The sequence below is a fragment of the Cucurbita pepo genome, chromosome 2 (genome assembly GCF_057944985.1).
Source record: "Cucurbita pepo subsp. pepo isolate OVF chromosome 2, ASM5794498v1, whole genome shotgun sequence".
NCBI classification, from domain to species: Eukaryota; Viridiplantae; Streptophyta; class Magnoliopsida; order Cucurbitales; family Cucurbitaceae; genus Cucurbita; species Cucurbita pepo.
Genome location: NC_141799.1, coordinates 10,599,950 through 10,618,613, shown reverse-complemented (window position 1 = coordinate 10,618,613; position 18,664 = coordinate 10,599,950). Strand labels below are relative to the sequence as shown.

Sequence of the window (18,664 nt, the reverse complement as noted above, 5' to 3'; positions counted from 1 at the left end):
ACCCAAAACCTCAAAACTAAGGTTCTTATATCATAATCAAGGTTAAGAACTCAGAATAAGGACCAAAGTCATTGGACTAGATCATGACAAGAACTTAGACTTCAATAACTTAACCTAAGGACCTAAGTTTTCAGGTTAAGAACGAAAAGAGTGTGGTACCTTAACATACCTTAAGACACGATTAAGGACCTTAGTACTCACTCCATGTTTTTCAAGTAACTAAGGTGGTTGTCGAGGTCGAGAGCAGATTCTAGAGCAAGTGCCATAGACAAGCTACATCCCTAGTCTCCATCCTCTTTTTTTTGTTTTTTTTTTTTTTTTTTTAATGTTTTATATCCAATCCTCTTTGTTTTTTTAAACTACTTAGTATAAACTCTATTTACATATAATGTAAATATATGGTATATTATGTTTTATGTTTTTAAACTCTCTTTGCTTTTATTAGTGAAAATTTGGATAGTCTTTTTTTACCACTAAGTCAACCCCAATTGTGATTCGTGCTTCGGACAAGTTCAAAAAATTGGATCGTTACAGTTGATTTTTGACAATATGAACATGCACTAGCCTGTAGTCAGACCTAGTCTATGTACACGAACTTGCCTAGTGTGTTCATGTGCGCATGCGTGAATTGTACATAGAGAAATACTATGCATCCAATTCTACTTGAAAAAAAGAATAGAGCACAAGGAATAGTCATGAAAAGTTAGTACCACCATGATTGCATGTGATTGCATTCTTCTACCGTGGGGCTACTTAGTACTTTTTAAATACTGAAACGACCTTTACTTTTTTTTTAGGTAAAAGTAAGGCTCTCATGTACTTGACCCCGTTAGTTGAGAAGATGTTAGGACGGATCAAATAGCATCTACTTCATTGATAAATGGTGTTATTTTTATGATGCTATTATTATATTTAAATTTATTAACATTTATGTCCATGACAACGTTCAAAGTGAATTGTGTTTATATGATTTTCTGCCCATGATACTCATGACAGGCATATAATATCAGTCTTATTTTAATAGAAAAGGTAAGATTTGTTACACTAGGGATCATTTGCTACCGAATCTTAGGTCTTGCATGAATTTTACCAACTCAGCTCAGCTGGGTGCACTCTTGTATCAATGTTCTTACAATGTTGTACCTCGGTGGTAGGTCCTTAATCTTGACCAGATCAGTACTTCACTACTAAGTTTCATCTTACCCTCTCAAGGTCTACTTGCTTTATTCCCTTAATTTTGGAGTAATAGTGTCATTAGATCTTCAATGGTAGTTATCACAAATGCTTACTTGAATTCGTGAGTTGGTGCCCAAGTCTATTTCTTCTCACAACACGAGGCATAGGCAACAACTTTGTGTGTTGTAGGCCCGAACTTCCTAGATAGCTGTAAAATCTATATCGGAACTTTCTAGAGCCTAGAGAAAAGGCAATAGTAACTCATTAAGATAAGAATGATGAGAGCATACAATTTGGTTGCTTAATGAGTATGTTTATACTCATCAAATTCTATTTTTCTTTTCCAAGTGATCACTATAGATCACCTAGAAAAGGCAATAGCCGGTTTATGATTTTTATAAATCTGTATTCAGTTCCCTAGTTCGTGTTTTATCATAAACTTTGAACAACTTTAGATTTGTAATTGATTTTGGATTTATAGTATTGTAATTGAAAGTTTTAAAAGGTATTTGAAAGTGACTCATAATTTAATTTGATTGAAATATTAGAAAAGACAAATAATGGACAAAAAAGGATAAAAATGTGTGTTTAGAAAATGATAATAAATAAATTTGATGTGCGTGTGAAGAATGATTTTGTCGGTTGAAAATTGAGGTTTTGAAGGACAGAATGTGATTAGCAAATCTAAGCTGAATTAATTAGGAGTTGGAAAAGTTTAAGTTAATTGAATTAATCCAACCTCCTTATGTTATATTGGATTTTAGTGTCTCCATTATGGGAACCATACGTTCCATCCACTTAAGTTCTTTTTGTCCACTATATGCCTCTTCCTCTTATTATTCCTTACTTTATATGCATTTACTTTTAATCCATTATCTTTTCATCCTAATAAATATACTTATGATGTAAATCATACTTCCATTAAGATGGCGTTGTTATGAGACATGCATGTATATATTAAACATTTCTTTCATGGTTAACATGCATGACTTATCAGTGTCTCGTAGGCATAGAGTGAGCAAATCAATATAATATATATGACATCCTATAGGGAGGTTCATGCATCATATAATATTGATATCATAACATAGCATTATCATATCACTGTATAACTTATATCAAAACATAAATCGTCACATAACATAATACACATCATATAATCATAAAATGTGACACGTCCAAGGGTCATAGAGCACATGTCATTTATACAACATACAAATCATCCAACTAAGTTCGTGGGCGTACAATCACTTACTTGACTAAGTCAAAATCACTGTGCTCCCTTGATATTGGCTCTAAAAGGCCAAGCTGGAGCGGTCCGAACATGGGTTCTATGACAGGTTCAAAATCACCAAAGTGAAATGAAATAGAGCAATAGTTGGGATGAACTTACTCTTTTTCTCAATCTAATCGATGTGGGATAGTTTCTTTTTTTTTTTTTTTTTTTTTAATTTTTTGTTGTTGCATATAAAAAAAAGATACTCCTCCTTTCAAAGTTAACTTAGTAATTGGGGCGTTCATGAAATTCATTGTAAGTGTCCTGAGGCCTTTAATGCTGTAAAAGTGAGTCCTTATGTTTAAAGCAACTGAGCAAATAGTACCTGCACTTTCAGACTGTGGGTATTTTACACAAACTACCCCTCTTAGTACTACACTGCCCTTATCAATTATTGGCTCGTTAAATGAAAAATAGTATTGGGAGTGTGTGAATCAATTCAGTAGTTATAAGAAAATTTATAAGAAAATTTTGTATTTTGTTTAAGAGAGTCGTGAGTAGTTGTTAACTTGCGGAGAAAATTTAGAAAATTTATTAGTGTTTTATCCCGTGTAAACCGTATTCAAATATACACTTTATTCAAAACGACAAAAGAGAATTCAAAAGCATAGTGTTTAAGGTTATTATGTTTCAATAAATTTTCTTTTCAAGTTGTTCTTTCTCTTCGTTTATTTGTTTCGATATATTTTAATGGTTGGTCAAGACCAATATTTTGTATTAAGCTAGGATGCTGAAAGAAATATTGTCATCATATAAAGTCGTTAAAGGAGATATGACGATGATAAAAAGAGGAAAGGAGGGGAGTGTAACGCTCCAGTACCTGTAACTCACGAAGAATAACTACGCAGCATGATCGATAAAGCTGCGTGTTAACTTACAGGCACAAGACGTGTGGGATGTCATCAAGCATGATGTCAACGTTGAGGCAAACAAGATGACTATTGTCACCATCTACCATGCAATTCTGGAAGACGTCATTCTCACGTTGGCAGAGAAGGACTCAGGAAAGGCAGCATGAAGACATTGCAAATAATGCATGTGGGTGTGGAATGGTCAAGGAAGAAAAAGTATAGACCTTGAAGAGTGAGCTTGAGGCTATCCATATGAAGAACAGTGAGTCAATAGACGACTTTTCCATGAAGTTGACGACGATCGTCACCAACATCCATTCCTTAGGCGATAAGGTAGAGGAGATCTACGTCATCAAGAAGTTCCTTCGAGTTGTTCCCCTGAGATTCATGCAGATTGTTATGTCCATCGAGCAGTTCGACGACCTAAAGAACATGTCGGTTGAGGAGATTGTTGGTTGTTTTATGGTCCATGAGGCAAAACTTCGTGACTACGATGATAAAAAGGAGGAGAGACATCTCTTACTCACACATGAGGAGTGGCTCGCACGAACGAAAAGGAAAGATGTTGCTAATTCTTCATGTTCAGGTACGAAAAGACATGACGGCCAAAAAAGGAGTGTAAAGGTTGTGGGCGTGATCGTAAACGTGGTAGCAGAGGAGGTTGTGACAATATCTCACAAATCCATGATAATGCCAACCCCTAGAAGGACAAGAGTATGGTTAAGTGTTATGCTTGTATAAAATACGGGCATTATACGGTAGAGTGTCGTAACAAGGAGCGCAATGAAGAGGCAAACCTCGCATTCACAGATGATGAAGAGCCCACATTGATGTTGTCCACGAAAATGCTCAATTTGTTGATGCTCAATGAAGAGAAGGTTATAACGAACCTTCGCAAATGGAGAAGACTAAATGGAGACGAAAATGCGGTACCTAGACAGCGAAGCAAGCAACCACATGATTGGAGATTGAGCAAAGTTCAAGAAGCTTAATCAAGAACTTCATTGGAAACGTAAAATTTTGCGACGAATCAATTGTATCAATCCAAGACAAAGAATCCATCTTATTCCATTGTAAGAATACTAACATCTTTCAAAAGTATCTATTGGCGTTGGCAGCAAAAAAGAGAAGAAGAAATCAATGAAATGGAAGAAAAAGGAACCGAAGTGCAGAGACCATAAGAAACAAAAGGCTATCAGTAAGCAAAGGGTAATCTACAAGTCGATTTGTTACATCAAACTTGTCTCTCAACTAAAGAAGCCTAGAGGCAAACAAAAAAAAAAAAAAAAAAAAAGTTGAAAAATAGAGGAGTACGTTACAAGAACTTCCTGCATGTAAGCTTAATGATAAATTTTGTGCGCAAAAGAGAGAAAGATATTGCACGTTGTAGATTTAAAATTTCTTCGGAAAAAGACAGAATTTAGCAAATCTAGTGTGCTGGCTCAATGCGACGTTTCTGTGGATGGTGATGGATGCCTTTGGCTTTGTGTTGTACAAAAGTGGTTCCCTGTTTGGTTTTGTTTTCTGGAATGAAACTTTCCTCCTCCGCCAGCGGTGCCGCAATGGTAGGATTATCCTGCCGCTAAGTTAACTTATTGGCCAAAGCTTGTGAGTCTCGATTATAGGCTTGTCAATGTTCCAATTTTGGCTCTTATTCTTATATTTATAGAGGAGCTTGCATTGACCTTGAAACATCCAGAATGGTGTTATTGCTTCACGGCTGCGTCGTTAAGTCATGCATTGGTGTAAGGTTAGCCTCCAACTCTGTACTAAACTCGGATTCAATTTAGTCGGCTTTGTCTTGTGTTGTTATGCATTGGTGTAAGGTTAGCCTCCAACTCTGTACTAAACTCGGATTCAATTTAGTCGGCTTTGTCTTGTGTTGTTAGGGAGAAGGGCACGAGTATGAGGTTCATGACTTTAATCTGTTCATCATTGTCAACATCATTCATTACTCCGTTAAAAGTAAATGAATTCTCCATATCATCATACGTTTTGAATAATTGAGTTTCAATTAAGTTGGGTAATGATTATGTTATTTCATACCTCTCCCACTACAACCAGACGTTTCAATCCTTGACATGGAAACGTCTTATCTTTACATGTGATGAAACTATCAACAACTCTTATTTGTATGTTAGTAACTTCATAAAAAAAAATAATTCATTTAATATTATTTTATTACATGGTTTATGACCCCATATTTTTTCAAGGACGGTAGATATAGCCACATCTAGTCGTGTTGGGTTAACCGAGATTCCAATTTCTTTAGATTTGTTTTGAGCACGCATTTTTTTGGAATGAGGTCCCAATTTCTACAAATAAACATACTTTATATGTTGGACATCCCCAAATATGGTAGTGGAGTTCATTGGAGATCGAACAATGTCTAAAGTATTTCTTCTTTTGAATTCTCGTATCTATTGAGGTGTTTCAGGAATTGAAAGTCGGGGTGTTATTTCATTTTCTATAGATAGTTTAGGAATGACAAGTCCATGTACCCTCTAAACGAGATGGAATATTCATATCCTCATCTAACTTTAACATTCCTCGAATCACATATGTATGAGCGTAAAAACTCCAAAGGTTATTTAGTTCTATGTTCGTTTCCTCCGAAAGACTATTAAATCATCTTTCTTTTTAAGTTATGAGTTATAGAGGGATAAAGCTTCTAATTTTGACTTTCTTAGAGGACCACTCTTTACTAGCATTTTAATTCTATCTATATCGGTGTGACCCATGTAAAGATAGGTATCATCCTTTCGAGAAATATTTTTGTCTTTTCTTTCTAGATTTAGCCATCTAAAATGATTTAGTATTTAGAAGCGTCTTATATGCTAGCGGTCTTTTTGAAATAGCACTTTATTACGACAACACTTTAAAAAAACAAATCCGTCAAAGTCATTAGAGTAAATGAGTCATTTTGCCATTCAGCCGATTATAGGAGTCGTGAGTAGTCTCCACAGAACACTTGCAAAAGAGAAAATAGTTAGAAAGAAAGTTTGAGAGAACTTGTAGAGTAAAAGAATTAAGGGTTGCTAAAAAAACTCACCGAACCACTATGGGAAATCACCCTCGGCCAAGATCTAGACGCAAGGACATTTTCTTGGAAGGATAGAGAGGTCTAAGAGGTCGAAGCATCACAAACCACGAGGAACCATGAGGTAAAATTCTTGAATGTTCTCCCTCAAATTCGAGCCTTTTTCTTGCGAATCAAAAACTGAACTTTGATGTGTTCATCTAAGGAAGATCCTTCGATAATTCCATGAAGAAATTTGATCGAAAACATGAACCGAAAGTACTGTAAGGATGAGTAAAGAACCTTCTTCCAACGCTCAAATAGTTCATAAGCATATCATAACACAAGTAACATAACTTCAAAAAAGGAAGCCTGTTGTTTGTTTTTTTCCTTCTTGTTTTAAAGAAATTGCTTAGATGCATAGATCCTTCCACTAGGACTTAGACATTCGTAGATGCTTGAATATCCATCCAATTGTGACATGTTTTGTGGCATAACTTTCATGCATTTAGTCTTCTTTATCTTAATTATTTGTGTCTCTAAATGTTCATATTTCTCAATCACAATTCAACACTCTTGAATTTGTACGAACACATTAGAAAATCTAGTTCTAAACATTCTACCCCATTTCGTCCATATCTAAATTATTTTGGTCCTAAAGTTACATTGGGCCGAAAGTGTACACACTCAACATTGAATACGATAGTTTTTTTTTTTCTTCGTAGAATAAATGTTTCTCTAAGAAAGAAGAAGAGCTAGCTAGCGTTGATAAGAGTAAGATCTCGTGGAAGCTAAACAAACGGTTGAAGACATGACTATTTGAGTTTAAGCCAATGTAGTCATTTGTTCGGGGGAAGTATTGCCGGAACTTGAGTGTGTTCAAAATTTCATATTAACTAAGAGTGTTAATATCTCTATTCGTACAAGGGCTTTTAAGTATAAAAAAGGAAAAAAAAAATACACGAGAGCTTCCGATCAAAGTGGACAATTTATATACACACACGGCCGGAGGCTCGACTCTGTTGAGCTTTGAGCTTTCTACCGTTACCGTTCCGTTGGGTACCAGCCACTATGTTTGACACACAGCTAAGGTAGGAGAATGAAATGGCATTTGACGTAATTAAAAGCAAAGCCAAGGGTACTTACATATTCTCTTTCTCCCCCCAAAACCCCACCCCCTTAAAATAGTCGAAAGGACAGCGATGAGGGACATAATAATACACCCTCTCCCATCTGACACAACCACGTCCATCATGGCGCGTGCTCACATTCCCCCTCCTCCTTTCTCAATTATACCCTCATCCCTCCACGCGCCCCATCACCGCGCGTGAATTCCCCTCCTCTTATCCAAAAAAAAAAAAACCCTATAACAGGTTAAAATTACATCCTTTACTCGATAATATATAATTTACCAATATTTAAAATAAAATAAAAAAAAAAAGTAAAAATTGGATTAGAAATTGTTGAATTTAGGGTAATTGGGGAAACATAAAAAGAATGGAAAAAAGAGAAAAGAAAAAGGAAGAGAAAGAGAAAGAGGTGGTGTTGTTGGTCCTCGAAGGTGGGCTCTATTGGGTGTATATTATTTCATGTCCCTATTACTTAACACCCTCTCTTTTCCTTCCTTTTTTCCACTTTAACCTTTCAAAAAAAAAAAAAAAAAAAAAAGAAAGAAAATCCAATACCCATTTCACTCTCTATTTACCTAATTGTGTATCTCTCTTCTTCTTCTTCTTCTTCTTCTTCTTCTTCTTCTCTCTCTCACCCCTCACCCCTCACCCCTCCATTTGTTGTTGTGAGATCTAATCTGAAAACCCAAAGAAGAGCATGAGTCAGTTTGGAGACACCACTTACACCAAGGTCTTCGTGGGTGGCTTGGCTTGGGAGACCCACAAGGACACCATGAACAAATACTTCCAACAGTTTGGGGATATCTTGGAAGCCGTTGTTATTACCGACAAGGCCACCGGTCGATCCAAAGGCTATGGATTTGTACGCTTCTTCTTTTCTTTACTCTTTTAACGACAACAACTCTTTTAACAAACTCTTCAATTCAGGTCACTTTCCGGGACCCCGAAGCCGCTATGAGGGCTTGCGTCGATGCTGCTCCGGTCATCGATGGGCGGAGGGCTAATTGCAACCTCGCTTCTCTTGGGCTTCAAAGATCCAAACCCTCAACACCCAACCACGGTAACTATAACTCAGATCTACCAAATCTATCATCATTTCCACCAAACCCACAATTTTTTAATCATTCATTTCTTTTTAATTTCTTTTAAAAGACAAAAAGAAATGGGAATTGCCAGGCGGCGGCGGCGGCGGAGGTGGCGGTGGTGGAAGAAACTTTAGGGTATTGAGCTGTTTCCAGAGTGGATTTGGAGGGAATGTTGGATCAGCTTTTCATTCAACACCAACTTTCCCTCATTATGCTGTCCACCAAGGGATCCCTTACAATCTCTATGGGTAAATTTATATTAATATATATACATATATTCTCTCTCTTCGCTTTACTTTATTACTACATACAACCATTAATTCCTTTTTTTTTTACTGCATGCATTGCCACTGTAACTATTCATTTAATTACCTCCTCATTGCTCTTGTTTTAGGTACTCTTCCTATTCACCCGACTACAATTACCCTACGGTTTGTACTCACACTTCTCTTTTCTACCTTGGTTAATACTTCTTTAGGGAAGGGTGAAAAGTAAAAGATTCTGTGTACCAATCTAGTCAAAGGGTTCAAAAGTGAAAGTTTTCTTGTCTTGTCGTTTTATGGGACACTTTCTGTTTTTGCAATTAATATTGTAACTGACCAATTTTTTTTTTTTTTCGTATGGGTTTTGTTATACATTGATTCATGCATTATAATCATGAAATTGTAGCCGACCAGTTTGGAATATTAATTTTTCTTTTTTTTTTTAATTTTGATTTAGAGCTATTACAATGTGTACGGCGGCGCAACTGCTCAGTATCCTATGTATAGTACTGGTCCCGGCGGCTTAATGAGTGGTGCGGCGGCGTTCTACCCGTATTTCCAGTTTGGGGAAGGAATTGGCGGCGGCGGCGGAGCCAATGGGTTCAGTGCTGGTTCTGGTCAACAGGGTTATGGGGTTCAGTACCCTCACCATCTGTTTCAGTACTCGGCTGGGATTAATTCAACTGCAACTACGTTCCCACAGCACTATGGTGGTCCTCCTATGTCTCTCCCGCCCACGCCACCCACCCTGCCGTCAGGTAGTAGCTCTTATATATTATATTCTTTACTTATAAACTCATTATTGAAATAGACATACTAATATTTTTGACTGCTGTGCCACAGGCGTGACAATGGCTCTAACTACACCAATCCCACATCGCTAGAGAGACAAAACCCTCATCTCTCAACACTCTTTCCTGCGCCTACGCCCTAACCATGGTTCCATCTCTTCAATCTCTCTCTTTATTTCACTCACTCTAACACCAACCAACACACATGCCCCTCGTCGGGGCTGAATAGAATAGAATCGAACCGAACCAAACCAAACCAACCCCCAAAACTCACCTCCAAAGTTAGGAGCAAAATCATGCATTTTCATTTGTTCATTTCATTTTGTGATGATGGGGTCATTAGAAAAAAATAAAAAAAACCCAACTTTGGCCAACAAGGGATTTGGCCTTAAGAGTTGGCGAAAATGTGCCAATAGCATGGTTTTAGTGCAAGCTACAAAGGGGTGATCCCCCCTTTTTGTTGTAAGTTGATGAGCCGTAGGAGTGGCTCTTAAGGACATTACAACAATCACCTTTTTCAAAACACAAACACTTGTTGGGTTTGCATCAAAATTGTAAATTTCATTCCAAAACAGCACACCCATTTCTTCCATCACTTAGAACAACAAAAAAGCTAATATATTTTTCCCAACTTTTGATCTTCATTATCATCATCTGTAATTAAATTTGAAGTAGGAGTAAAAAGTAATATGAGAAGAAATTCAGATTTTAAAGAATTGGTGGTGCAAGGGATGCCCCACCTTTTATCTTCAAACATTAGGACAAATCACCATTTTATCTTCAAACATTAGGACAAATCACCAAGTTTTAGAATTAGTATTATTAGTTTTGACATATTCCTCTTGGGGTAAGGGGATTAATTAACTCTTAAGCTACCATATTAGTTTGTTGTAATTAAAATTAAGAAACAATGGTTGTTGAACTTATGGGAGTTACAACCTGGTTTAATTTTTGGTTAACCAAAGCACAAATATTGCTGTTGGTTTAACATTATTTTGTTGTTTTAATTAGAAATTTAGGATTAGGGTTTAAAGCATCATCCATGATTTTGAGATGATCCATTAATGGATATGGAGCTCTCAAAATAAGCATTTTGCATGTGAGCCATTGGGAGATATTTGGGTTCCCTTTGGCTTCTTCTTCTTCTTCTTCTTCTTCTTCTTCATCTTCTAACCCAAGCAACCAACCAAGCAACCAACCATGGTTAGGACATAGGCCAACTTCATGTCTTTCTTCATTTCTTGCTCTCCAATTCTGCTGTGTTTTATGTGTCTGCGTGTTCGAGGGCTTCGGGTGGACCTTGGAAACACTGTGTTTTAATTAATTATGTCGCTAAAAGAAGAGCCTTTTTTTTGTTTTTTTTTTCCCTTTTCATGTCTTTTTTTTTTATGGTTTGTAATGTAATTAGATGTTGGGTACCTTTCTTTCATATCAGCACTTCTACTAAGATTCAGTTCTTCATCAGCTTGCTCCTTTGCAGCTGCTTGATGAATAACCTACGTACCTCAATATTAATTGCTTCTTTCTTTCTCTCTTGAGTTCGTTTAATAACACGCGTGACGTTGGAATCATTGGATGTGGTACTCATATATTGAAAGATTGATAAACCGTTAGAAATAATTACGTATTGTATTATAAGTTCATTCTTGATATATGATTTAGTCTTTGTACGAGGAACATTTCTAGAAGAAGAATTGTTAAGCTTTTGTTTCTTTGACTTCTAGAAGAAGAATTGTTAAGCTTTTGTTTCTTTAACTAGTCATCAGTAGTGTGTTTTATGGTCGAAAAGCATTTTGTGTTTAAGTCATCATGAATTGTTGAAGATCGTTGGAAAGGAGTCCAGATTGCCTAATTTAGAGAATGATATGGATTTATAACTGAGAAATACATCTTCGGTGGGAAAACCAAAAACAAAATCATGAGAGCTTTTCAAAATGGACAATATTATATGATTATAGATATTCGTGTTCTTGAACTACTAACGAGATGGGATTTGCGACCCTCTCCTTTTTTACTTTAAAGATAAAAGAGAAAAAGTTGTTCTTCCCACCACTCATAACTCTCTTCTCCAATATTATCTCCCACTCTAATTTTTCAAACTGAAAGCAAAAACTACAGGGTTTTGTTTCTCTTTTGGATTTTCGGGTTGGATTCAAAGTATTTTCTACACACATTCACGCATGGGGACATGAACCTTCTAAGTAAGCTTTTCAACGTACCCCTTAGGCCGGACTATGGGCTAGTGCACACTCACGTTGTCGAAAATCCATGAAAAATATAGAAGTAATCTATAATCATACGACATACTACATGAATGAGGTACTACATTAAAAATTATGATTTAATGAGATAATCCACGTAATACTTTCATGCTTATGATGAAAAATATTTTATGAGAAGTACATATTCATTGATAGATGACACAACATGATGTCTCACAATGCATAAAATCACCATATTAACATAAGGAATCGTAGTTAATAAAAAGGAAGTACATGCATCACAAGATTCATTTGAGCATCATAGCATAAATAATAACACGTAATAGAATCACAGAGTACGTGCTATTTATGCACCAATCAACTCCATCCAATATTGACGGTATACAGTTTCAAAAGTAAGGTCATTCAAAGTTTTGGCCTAAGCAAACATCCCTAAGCTTTTCTTAGTTGATCACCCTTTATGACGGTGATTCCTTAATGACGGTGATTAAAAGTGAGAACAAGGTAGAAAATCCCTAAACCCTAAACTCAAAGAAGTTAAAAGTAAGAACAAGGTAGAAAATCCTTAATGATGGTGATTCTTTAGGCATCGATTTCTCTTGGTATAGAGCTTGAAGCTTGCGATTGATCGAGGAAAATGAGTTAGGAGGGAGATGAATGAAATTGATTTGAGGTGTTTAGGAGTGAGAGAGTGGTTGAATTCTAGGAGCTGGGGGAGTAGTTGCATGAATTTCAACGACTCAATAGAATTCGTAAAAGTAGCGATCGGTACAATCAAGACATGCTAGAAAACTTATAAATATATTTAGCTCTATTAGAGTTCACAATTATGCACGACAGAAGCGGTGAAACTAAGTATTGTGCTAACCATAAACTATTAAGTTTTCTAGGCTTAGGCTTAGCTATCATGAAACTAGCTTAATAGGCTTCTAAACATGCTCATGTGGTTACTTACTTGTTCATCGACTCCCCGAGCTTGATTTTGGCTTTCAAGAATTTCAAATTCTCTAAAATTCCTCGATATACACTAAACTAAGTCAAAAGAATAACACAGGTGAAAATAGCTGGCTCGAAGGACGGACAATAGGAATCTTCAAATTCTTAAAAAAAAAAGAAATGTAGGTTGGAATGAGTATAACATGGCCATCAACTTGGCCTTTGTAATGGACTCTGAGGTATGAGACCCCTATATCGGAATCTGAGATACATGACTCTTATGACAGGTTCTCAAATACGTGGCCCTTATGAAGGGCTTTGAAATACGTGGCCCTTATGACATGACTTTAAGACACGTGGCTCTTATGAAAGGCTTTAAGATATATAGCTTTTATGACGGGCTCTGGGATTCATTGTCACAACTCGATTCTTGAGGACTCGAAATACAGATTGTAACTCGTTGAAATATGGTAAAAAATTTTGCAAAATAAAAACGAGACATTCAAAACATAAGTATAGACAACTATTTACTTTATATTAAGTAGAGCTCCTACCAACACAGTTTTAAATATAAAATAAGAAATAAACACAAAAACATTTTAAAACAAAATAAAGTTGGAGGCTCCATGGTTAATTTATGGCTCTTGCTCCAAAGTCCATTTCGTCCCAACCAGCTCCTAATTATCTGAAAAACATGGAAAACATGGAGTACATAAACTTAGTAATTAGCCTACTCAGAGACTCTTAATTGTGTTCTTAAGCTAGGATGTTATAACTTCTTACGTATCTAGGGACCTAACACATAGCTTAACTTGGTTCATGTGGTCGACTTGGAAGTTACCCCTAAAGTGGCTCTTAGATCACTCCCATGAAAGACCGACATGGTCACATGATTGGAGCAAAAGATGATCATGACATCCTTCTACAACACAGAGCATCTTAACTAGGTGAGGGAAGGATGAAGCTCATCATGGCATCTTGCTCATGAGACATAGTGTAGGGTGTCACAATCGCACTTATGGCCTTATCTTCTAGGGTCGACCCTAACCATTAATTCGTGGAATAGCATTGCCTCAAGATGGCCTACAATTTCATCTATCCTATCAAATTTAGCAATAATCTCGTTCATGTGAGACTCCAAAAACCTCATTCCATCAGGAACTTTACGTCAATCTTTATCAACTGGTCAGCCTAGGCTACCTAGTTGTTTTGCAGCGGACATGTTTGATTACTATGATTCAAGGAGCCAATCAGGCTCTGATACTACTTATCACAATCGCACTCTTGCAACAATGAGACAACGATTCTACAACACTTGTTCTAACCTGGCGAACAAGTCAGTCGTATGAAAATCGTAATTCTCAAACAATATGGGCGTATGATCGAGCCTCGATTATATTTGAGAGAACATGTTTTAAAAAACGTGAGCGAGGAAATGCGTTAAAAACAATTTGTAAGATAACAATGTTACAAGCTAAAAGCAAATAAGCAACAACTACAACTTTGATAGCATATAACCCAAGTAGGAAGAATTGACAACTAGTCACATCTCCCTATAGTACATTTTGGGACATTTTAACCTACTGAGGGTAGACATATTTTGGTGAATGGTCATACACCCCATATTGACATGTCAAGAATAGTAAAGACCTACTTACACATGAAAACAAGTAAAAGGGGTTTCGAACAAGATATGACCATGTACAATACGTCATGGATAAGTATGACCAAGACATCTGACATGCAGCCACAGACAACATACCTTAGACACGTATGACCATGACACAGAACATCCCACCTAAAAAAAAGAAATAGGGCTTCATAGTACACCATGTGCTAAGAGGTTATGATCACTTAGGGTATAGTCGCATAGTACACCATGTGCTAAGAGGTTATGATCATACCCTATGCATGGTGCATGTATAGCGGTAAGGTAAATTTAAGCCTTTCCTTAGCTTCATTCATGTTATGAATTCATAAGACCATGACCAAAGGAGATACTTAAATTCTTAAAATTCTTAGTCTTAGACAGTAGGAGAAATATGGTAATTTTTATTTAAACCATGGTTCCAGCTCCTAACGAGATACAATAGTCCTCCAAATTTATTCGTACCTTAATAAACATGATTTAAGGTAGTGTATAAAGTTTCAAGTCGTTCAAAGGTCATCAAGGCTGTGAACCGTAGCTATTATGGCCTAGGAACATTTTGGTCATTTTGCACCATTACTTGGTTGAGCTATTTATCCTTGTCCAATGAACACCAAATCTCATACATAACCTTAACATGCCAGGATACAAATGAAAGATTGCATGGACTTTTGGTCTCTCCCTAAACCAATGAATTGTCAGAGAGAAATGAAGCAGCGAAAAGAAGTAGCTCAACTATTATGCATAGCATTAAATTTTCATGAGCGATTTTGCTTAGATGGTTGTTTTGACATTACTTGAATCTCGAGCAAATCACTCGGTTTGAGGCCTCAACTCACGGGTCTTAGCCAAATTCTTTCGTGAACCCCTAGTTCTTACTTAACTTAAGGCTTATCTTGAATACCAAATGATTCCTACCGGTATTTCTTAAGAAAAAATATAGATGGGCTACTTACCTCTTATCCGATATTCAAGGTCCCGTTTCTCAAGCTTGTGGCATTCGACTTTTCCAAATTGTCTTCTTCCTCCTGTAGATTGGGGCTAACACATCATTGTCTTCTTCCTCCTGTAGAGGAAGAAGACGCGATGATGTATCCCAGCCCCATCCAAGGTGCTTCAACACTCAATCCCTTCATGAATCTTGTAGCTGAAACATCAAGAAAGAGCTAGAGGGTGACATCTTAATTTATGATACACTGTAGTGTGAGATATGGTCATCCAAAGTCGATGAAAAACTCGTTTTCTTACTAGAGCAAACTCATAATCACTGTGTAACAACCTTATTTTTCTATCGAAATATAGTCGCTATCATATGCATGTTGTGACCTTTTTATGCGGAAACATTCATTTTAAATATTTCATAAACAATGTCATGGACTTACATATTAAAAATAAAATTCTTAAATCAATAAAAAAAAAAATTGTCCAAAAATGAGTAAACAACGCATTGCTCTAATCTAACCTAAGACTAATAAATAGGATGAAATGTAATTACCCTAACATCAGTTTCATGGTCTTCACGATCATCCATACAGGAGTGTCTTGTGTTAACCTGAAATATAAGAGTAGCACATGGCTAGAGTATTTTAAGAAATATCTAGTAAGTGACCTTAAAGTTGCGGTCGTGAAATGCAAAACAAGCAACATGGTGGGACCTATCATTTAAAACAACATAGCAAGACCTTGAGCTCTTTCAAGTTTGATTGGTATGTGGTACTTTCCCACACACGACTCATGTACGTGCACATGGACCCACTAGGCAGGCTCATATACATATCCCCTAGGTCTGGCTTCGTTGGGCTAAATATTTTGACATGTCGTCAGACGCCATGAAGGGAAAGGCCCACATGATATCATGGCAAACATAAATATCGAACGTACGTATCCTTTCGAAAGTACACATCCTAACTGACATAGCATGACGAGGAAGTATCCTAATGCATGTGAACACACAATTATGCATGAGATCTCAATACTTTCCATCATGGCATAACAAATGATGCAAGACAACCTCCATTCTTTCATAACATTCTTTCATAACATATTAAATCCGGTAATTATGCGTACATAATTCTTATACATCATTTCATACATGACATAGTTTCCAAAATATGGCATAGGGAGGCTGTGCATCATAGATTTCATTAGTTCAAAACATATCATGACATGTATAGCATAGCATAACAAGACATAACCTAACATAGTTTATTGTTATATAACATGACATTTCGTTTATACCATAATATTATTTGTCATATCATATAGCGTAATATAACATAACATCACATATCAAAGCATATCACACATATGACATGTGCAGAGGCCATTAGATACGTGTTATCATATATAAAGCAGTTTTTCCAACCAAACCGATAATGGAGCCATATACTTGATTAACCTAAGCCAAAGTTAATTCTTGGAACTAGTCTAAAAATGCTCCTCTACATCAACTAAAGCAAAATGATGGCCAGATCAGCCACTGTATAATCCAATTATCGAGGATAAAGGAACATCTTGACATATCTATTTTATCTCTTCTTCCCGTATTTAAAATTCCTAAAATTAAAAAACATATTTAGTTAGTTTCGTATGATTTTGATTATTCTAGAAATTAATAGGTTCATATTTATAATTGACCTAAATAACTCATTTTAGACTTCAAACTATAGGTTATTAAATTTTATAAAGTATTTAATAAATACTATTTACTCAAATAAAAATATATGTTTGTTGTAATGAAAAGATGAAATTATTTTTTTCTATTGTTATTTCTTGTGAATTATTTTATTATATTAATTGTCATCTTCAAAAAAAAAAAAAAATAATAATAATAATAATAATAATAATAATAAATAATAATAATAATAATGACAAATACTTTAAAACTTTATTTACTTCTTTAGGTTGTCATACCGATCCAACCATTGGTATCAAAGCGAGTTGCTCTTAAAGATTTTTTATAATAAACTAATTGTTAGAGATTATGGCAAACCTACGTATTAATAATTGTTTTTGTGAAGGACAATTAACCTCTAGGCCTCCTTATTTTTATGGAACAAATTATACTTCTTGTAAAGTTAGAATGAGAATTTATTTGCAGCAATCGATTATCAATTATGGTTAAATGTTAGTAAAGGCCCTTGCATTCCAATAATATTGAGAAGCTTAAAATAGAGGATGAATTCCATAGACGTGATATGAAAAAAAAATGCTATTTTAATGTTAGTGTTATAAATTGTCTTTATTGTGCTATAAGTAACATGAATTTAATAGAGTATCTATGTGTTTTTTATCATATAAAATTTGGAAAACTCTTAAAGTAACTCATAAGGGAACAAATCAAGTTAAAAAAACAAAGATTAACATGTTAGTTCTATTTTATTTAAAATAGATGCAAATAAATATATAGTTGATAGGTTCAGTAGATTTACTAATATTCTAAATATTTTTAAAAAATTTAGAAAAGTATATTCTACTCCCGAAAATGTAAGAAAATTTTTAGGTCTCTAAGTTGGAAAGCAAAAGAGACAATGATTCAAGAGGCAAAGAATCTCAGAAAACTTCCTTGATAAACTTGTTGGTTCTCTCACGACACATGAGATGCTTCGATGAACTTGTTAGTTCTCTCATGACACATGAGATTACCATGAAGCATGGAGGAGCACATGGAAGAGGAATCAAAAAAAGAAGAAAAATATAGCCCTAAAGTCCATCACATTGGAAGTTGACTCTGACGATCAAGATGATGTTGCCTACTTCACACACAAGTATAAAAATTTCATCGAGAAGAAGAAGCAATTTAAGAAACATTTCACCCTAAAGAGCTTGTTTTAAACCATAAAAATTTCATCAAACTCTTTACGACTCTTTACAGTGAAATGTTTCTTAAATTGTTTTTTCTTTTGATGAAGTTTTTCATCTTCAACAAGGGCTTCCTCATCTTCCGAGTCAACTTCCAATGTAATGGACTTTAGGGCTATACTTTTCAGGATTCCTCTCCCATGTGCAATAATCTCATATGTCATGAGAGAACTAACAAGTTCACCACAAAGCTCATGTGCAATAATCTCATATGTCATGAGAGAACTAACAAGTTCACCACAAAGCTCATGTGCAATAATCTCATATGTCATGAGAGAACTAACAAGTTCACCACAAAGCTCATGTGCAATAATCTCATATGTCATAAGAGAACCAACAAGTTCATCCAAAAGAAGTTTTGTGAGATCCTTTGCCTCTTAGATCATCATTCCATGTGCACCTTCAT

The 18,664-nt window shown here is 35.6% G+C and overlaps 1 protein-coding gene and 1 long non-coding RNA gene across 3 annotated transcripts; one reads left to right on the top strand and one right to left on the bottom strand.

Moving 5' to 3' along the window:
• Nucleotides 1–8,082: 8,082 nt before the first annotated feature.
• Nucleotides 8,083–11,121, top strand: LOC111787962 (uncharacterized). 2 transcript variants are annotated; one of them, XM_087120940.1, is made up of 6 exons: nt 8,083–8,314; nt 8,380–8,512; nt 8,629–8,785; nt 8,932–8,968; nt 9,258–9,558; nt 9,644–11,121. In XM_087120940.1, exons 1-6 carry the CDS (start codon nt 8,150–8,152, stop codon nt 9,682–9,684), a joined length of 834 nt encoding a protein of 277 aa, XP_086977066.1. In that variant the 5' UTR covers nt 8,083–8,149; the 3' UTR covers nt 9,685–11,121. The 2 variants fall into 2 exon arrangements, with proteins under 2 accessions (XP_086977066.1, XP_023523843.2); XM_023668075.2 differs by having other exon boundaries at nt 8,084–8,314; nt 8,605–8,785.
• A 2,154-nt stretch (nt 11,122–13,275) lies between these two features.
• LOC147793643 (uncharacterized) lies at nt 13,276–15,951 on the bottom strand. Its single transcript, XR_015420062.1, has 3 exons — nt 15,893–15,951; nt 15,354–15,544; nt 13,276–13,434 (listed from the first exon to the last, which is right to left on the bottom strand). It is a non-coding gene; the product is annotated as an uncharacterized LOC147793643 (long non-coding RNA).
• Nucleotides 15,952–18,664: the final 2,713 nt, after the last annotated feature.

Bases quoted from the DNA above. Each gene is read 5' to 3' on its own strand.
- LOC111787962 (XM_023668075.2), top strand. From the start codon at position 8,150: ATGAGTCAGTTTGGAGACACCACTTACACCAAGGTCTTCGTGGGTGGC. The intron at 8,969-9,257 runs GTTTGTACTCAC...ATTTTGATTTAG, and splicing joins CCGACTACAATTACCCTACG to AGCTATTACAATGTGTACGG. The intron at 9,559-9,643 runs GTAGTAGCTCTT...GCTGTGCCACAG, and splicing joins GCCACCCACCCTGCCGTCAG to GCGTGACAATGGCTCTAACT.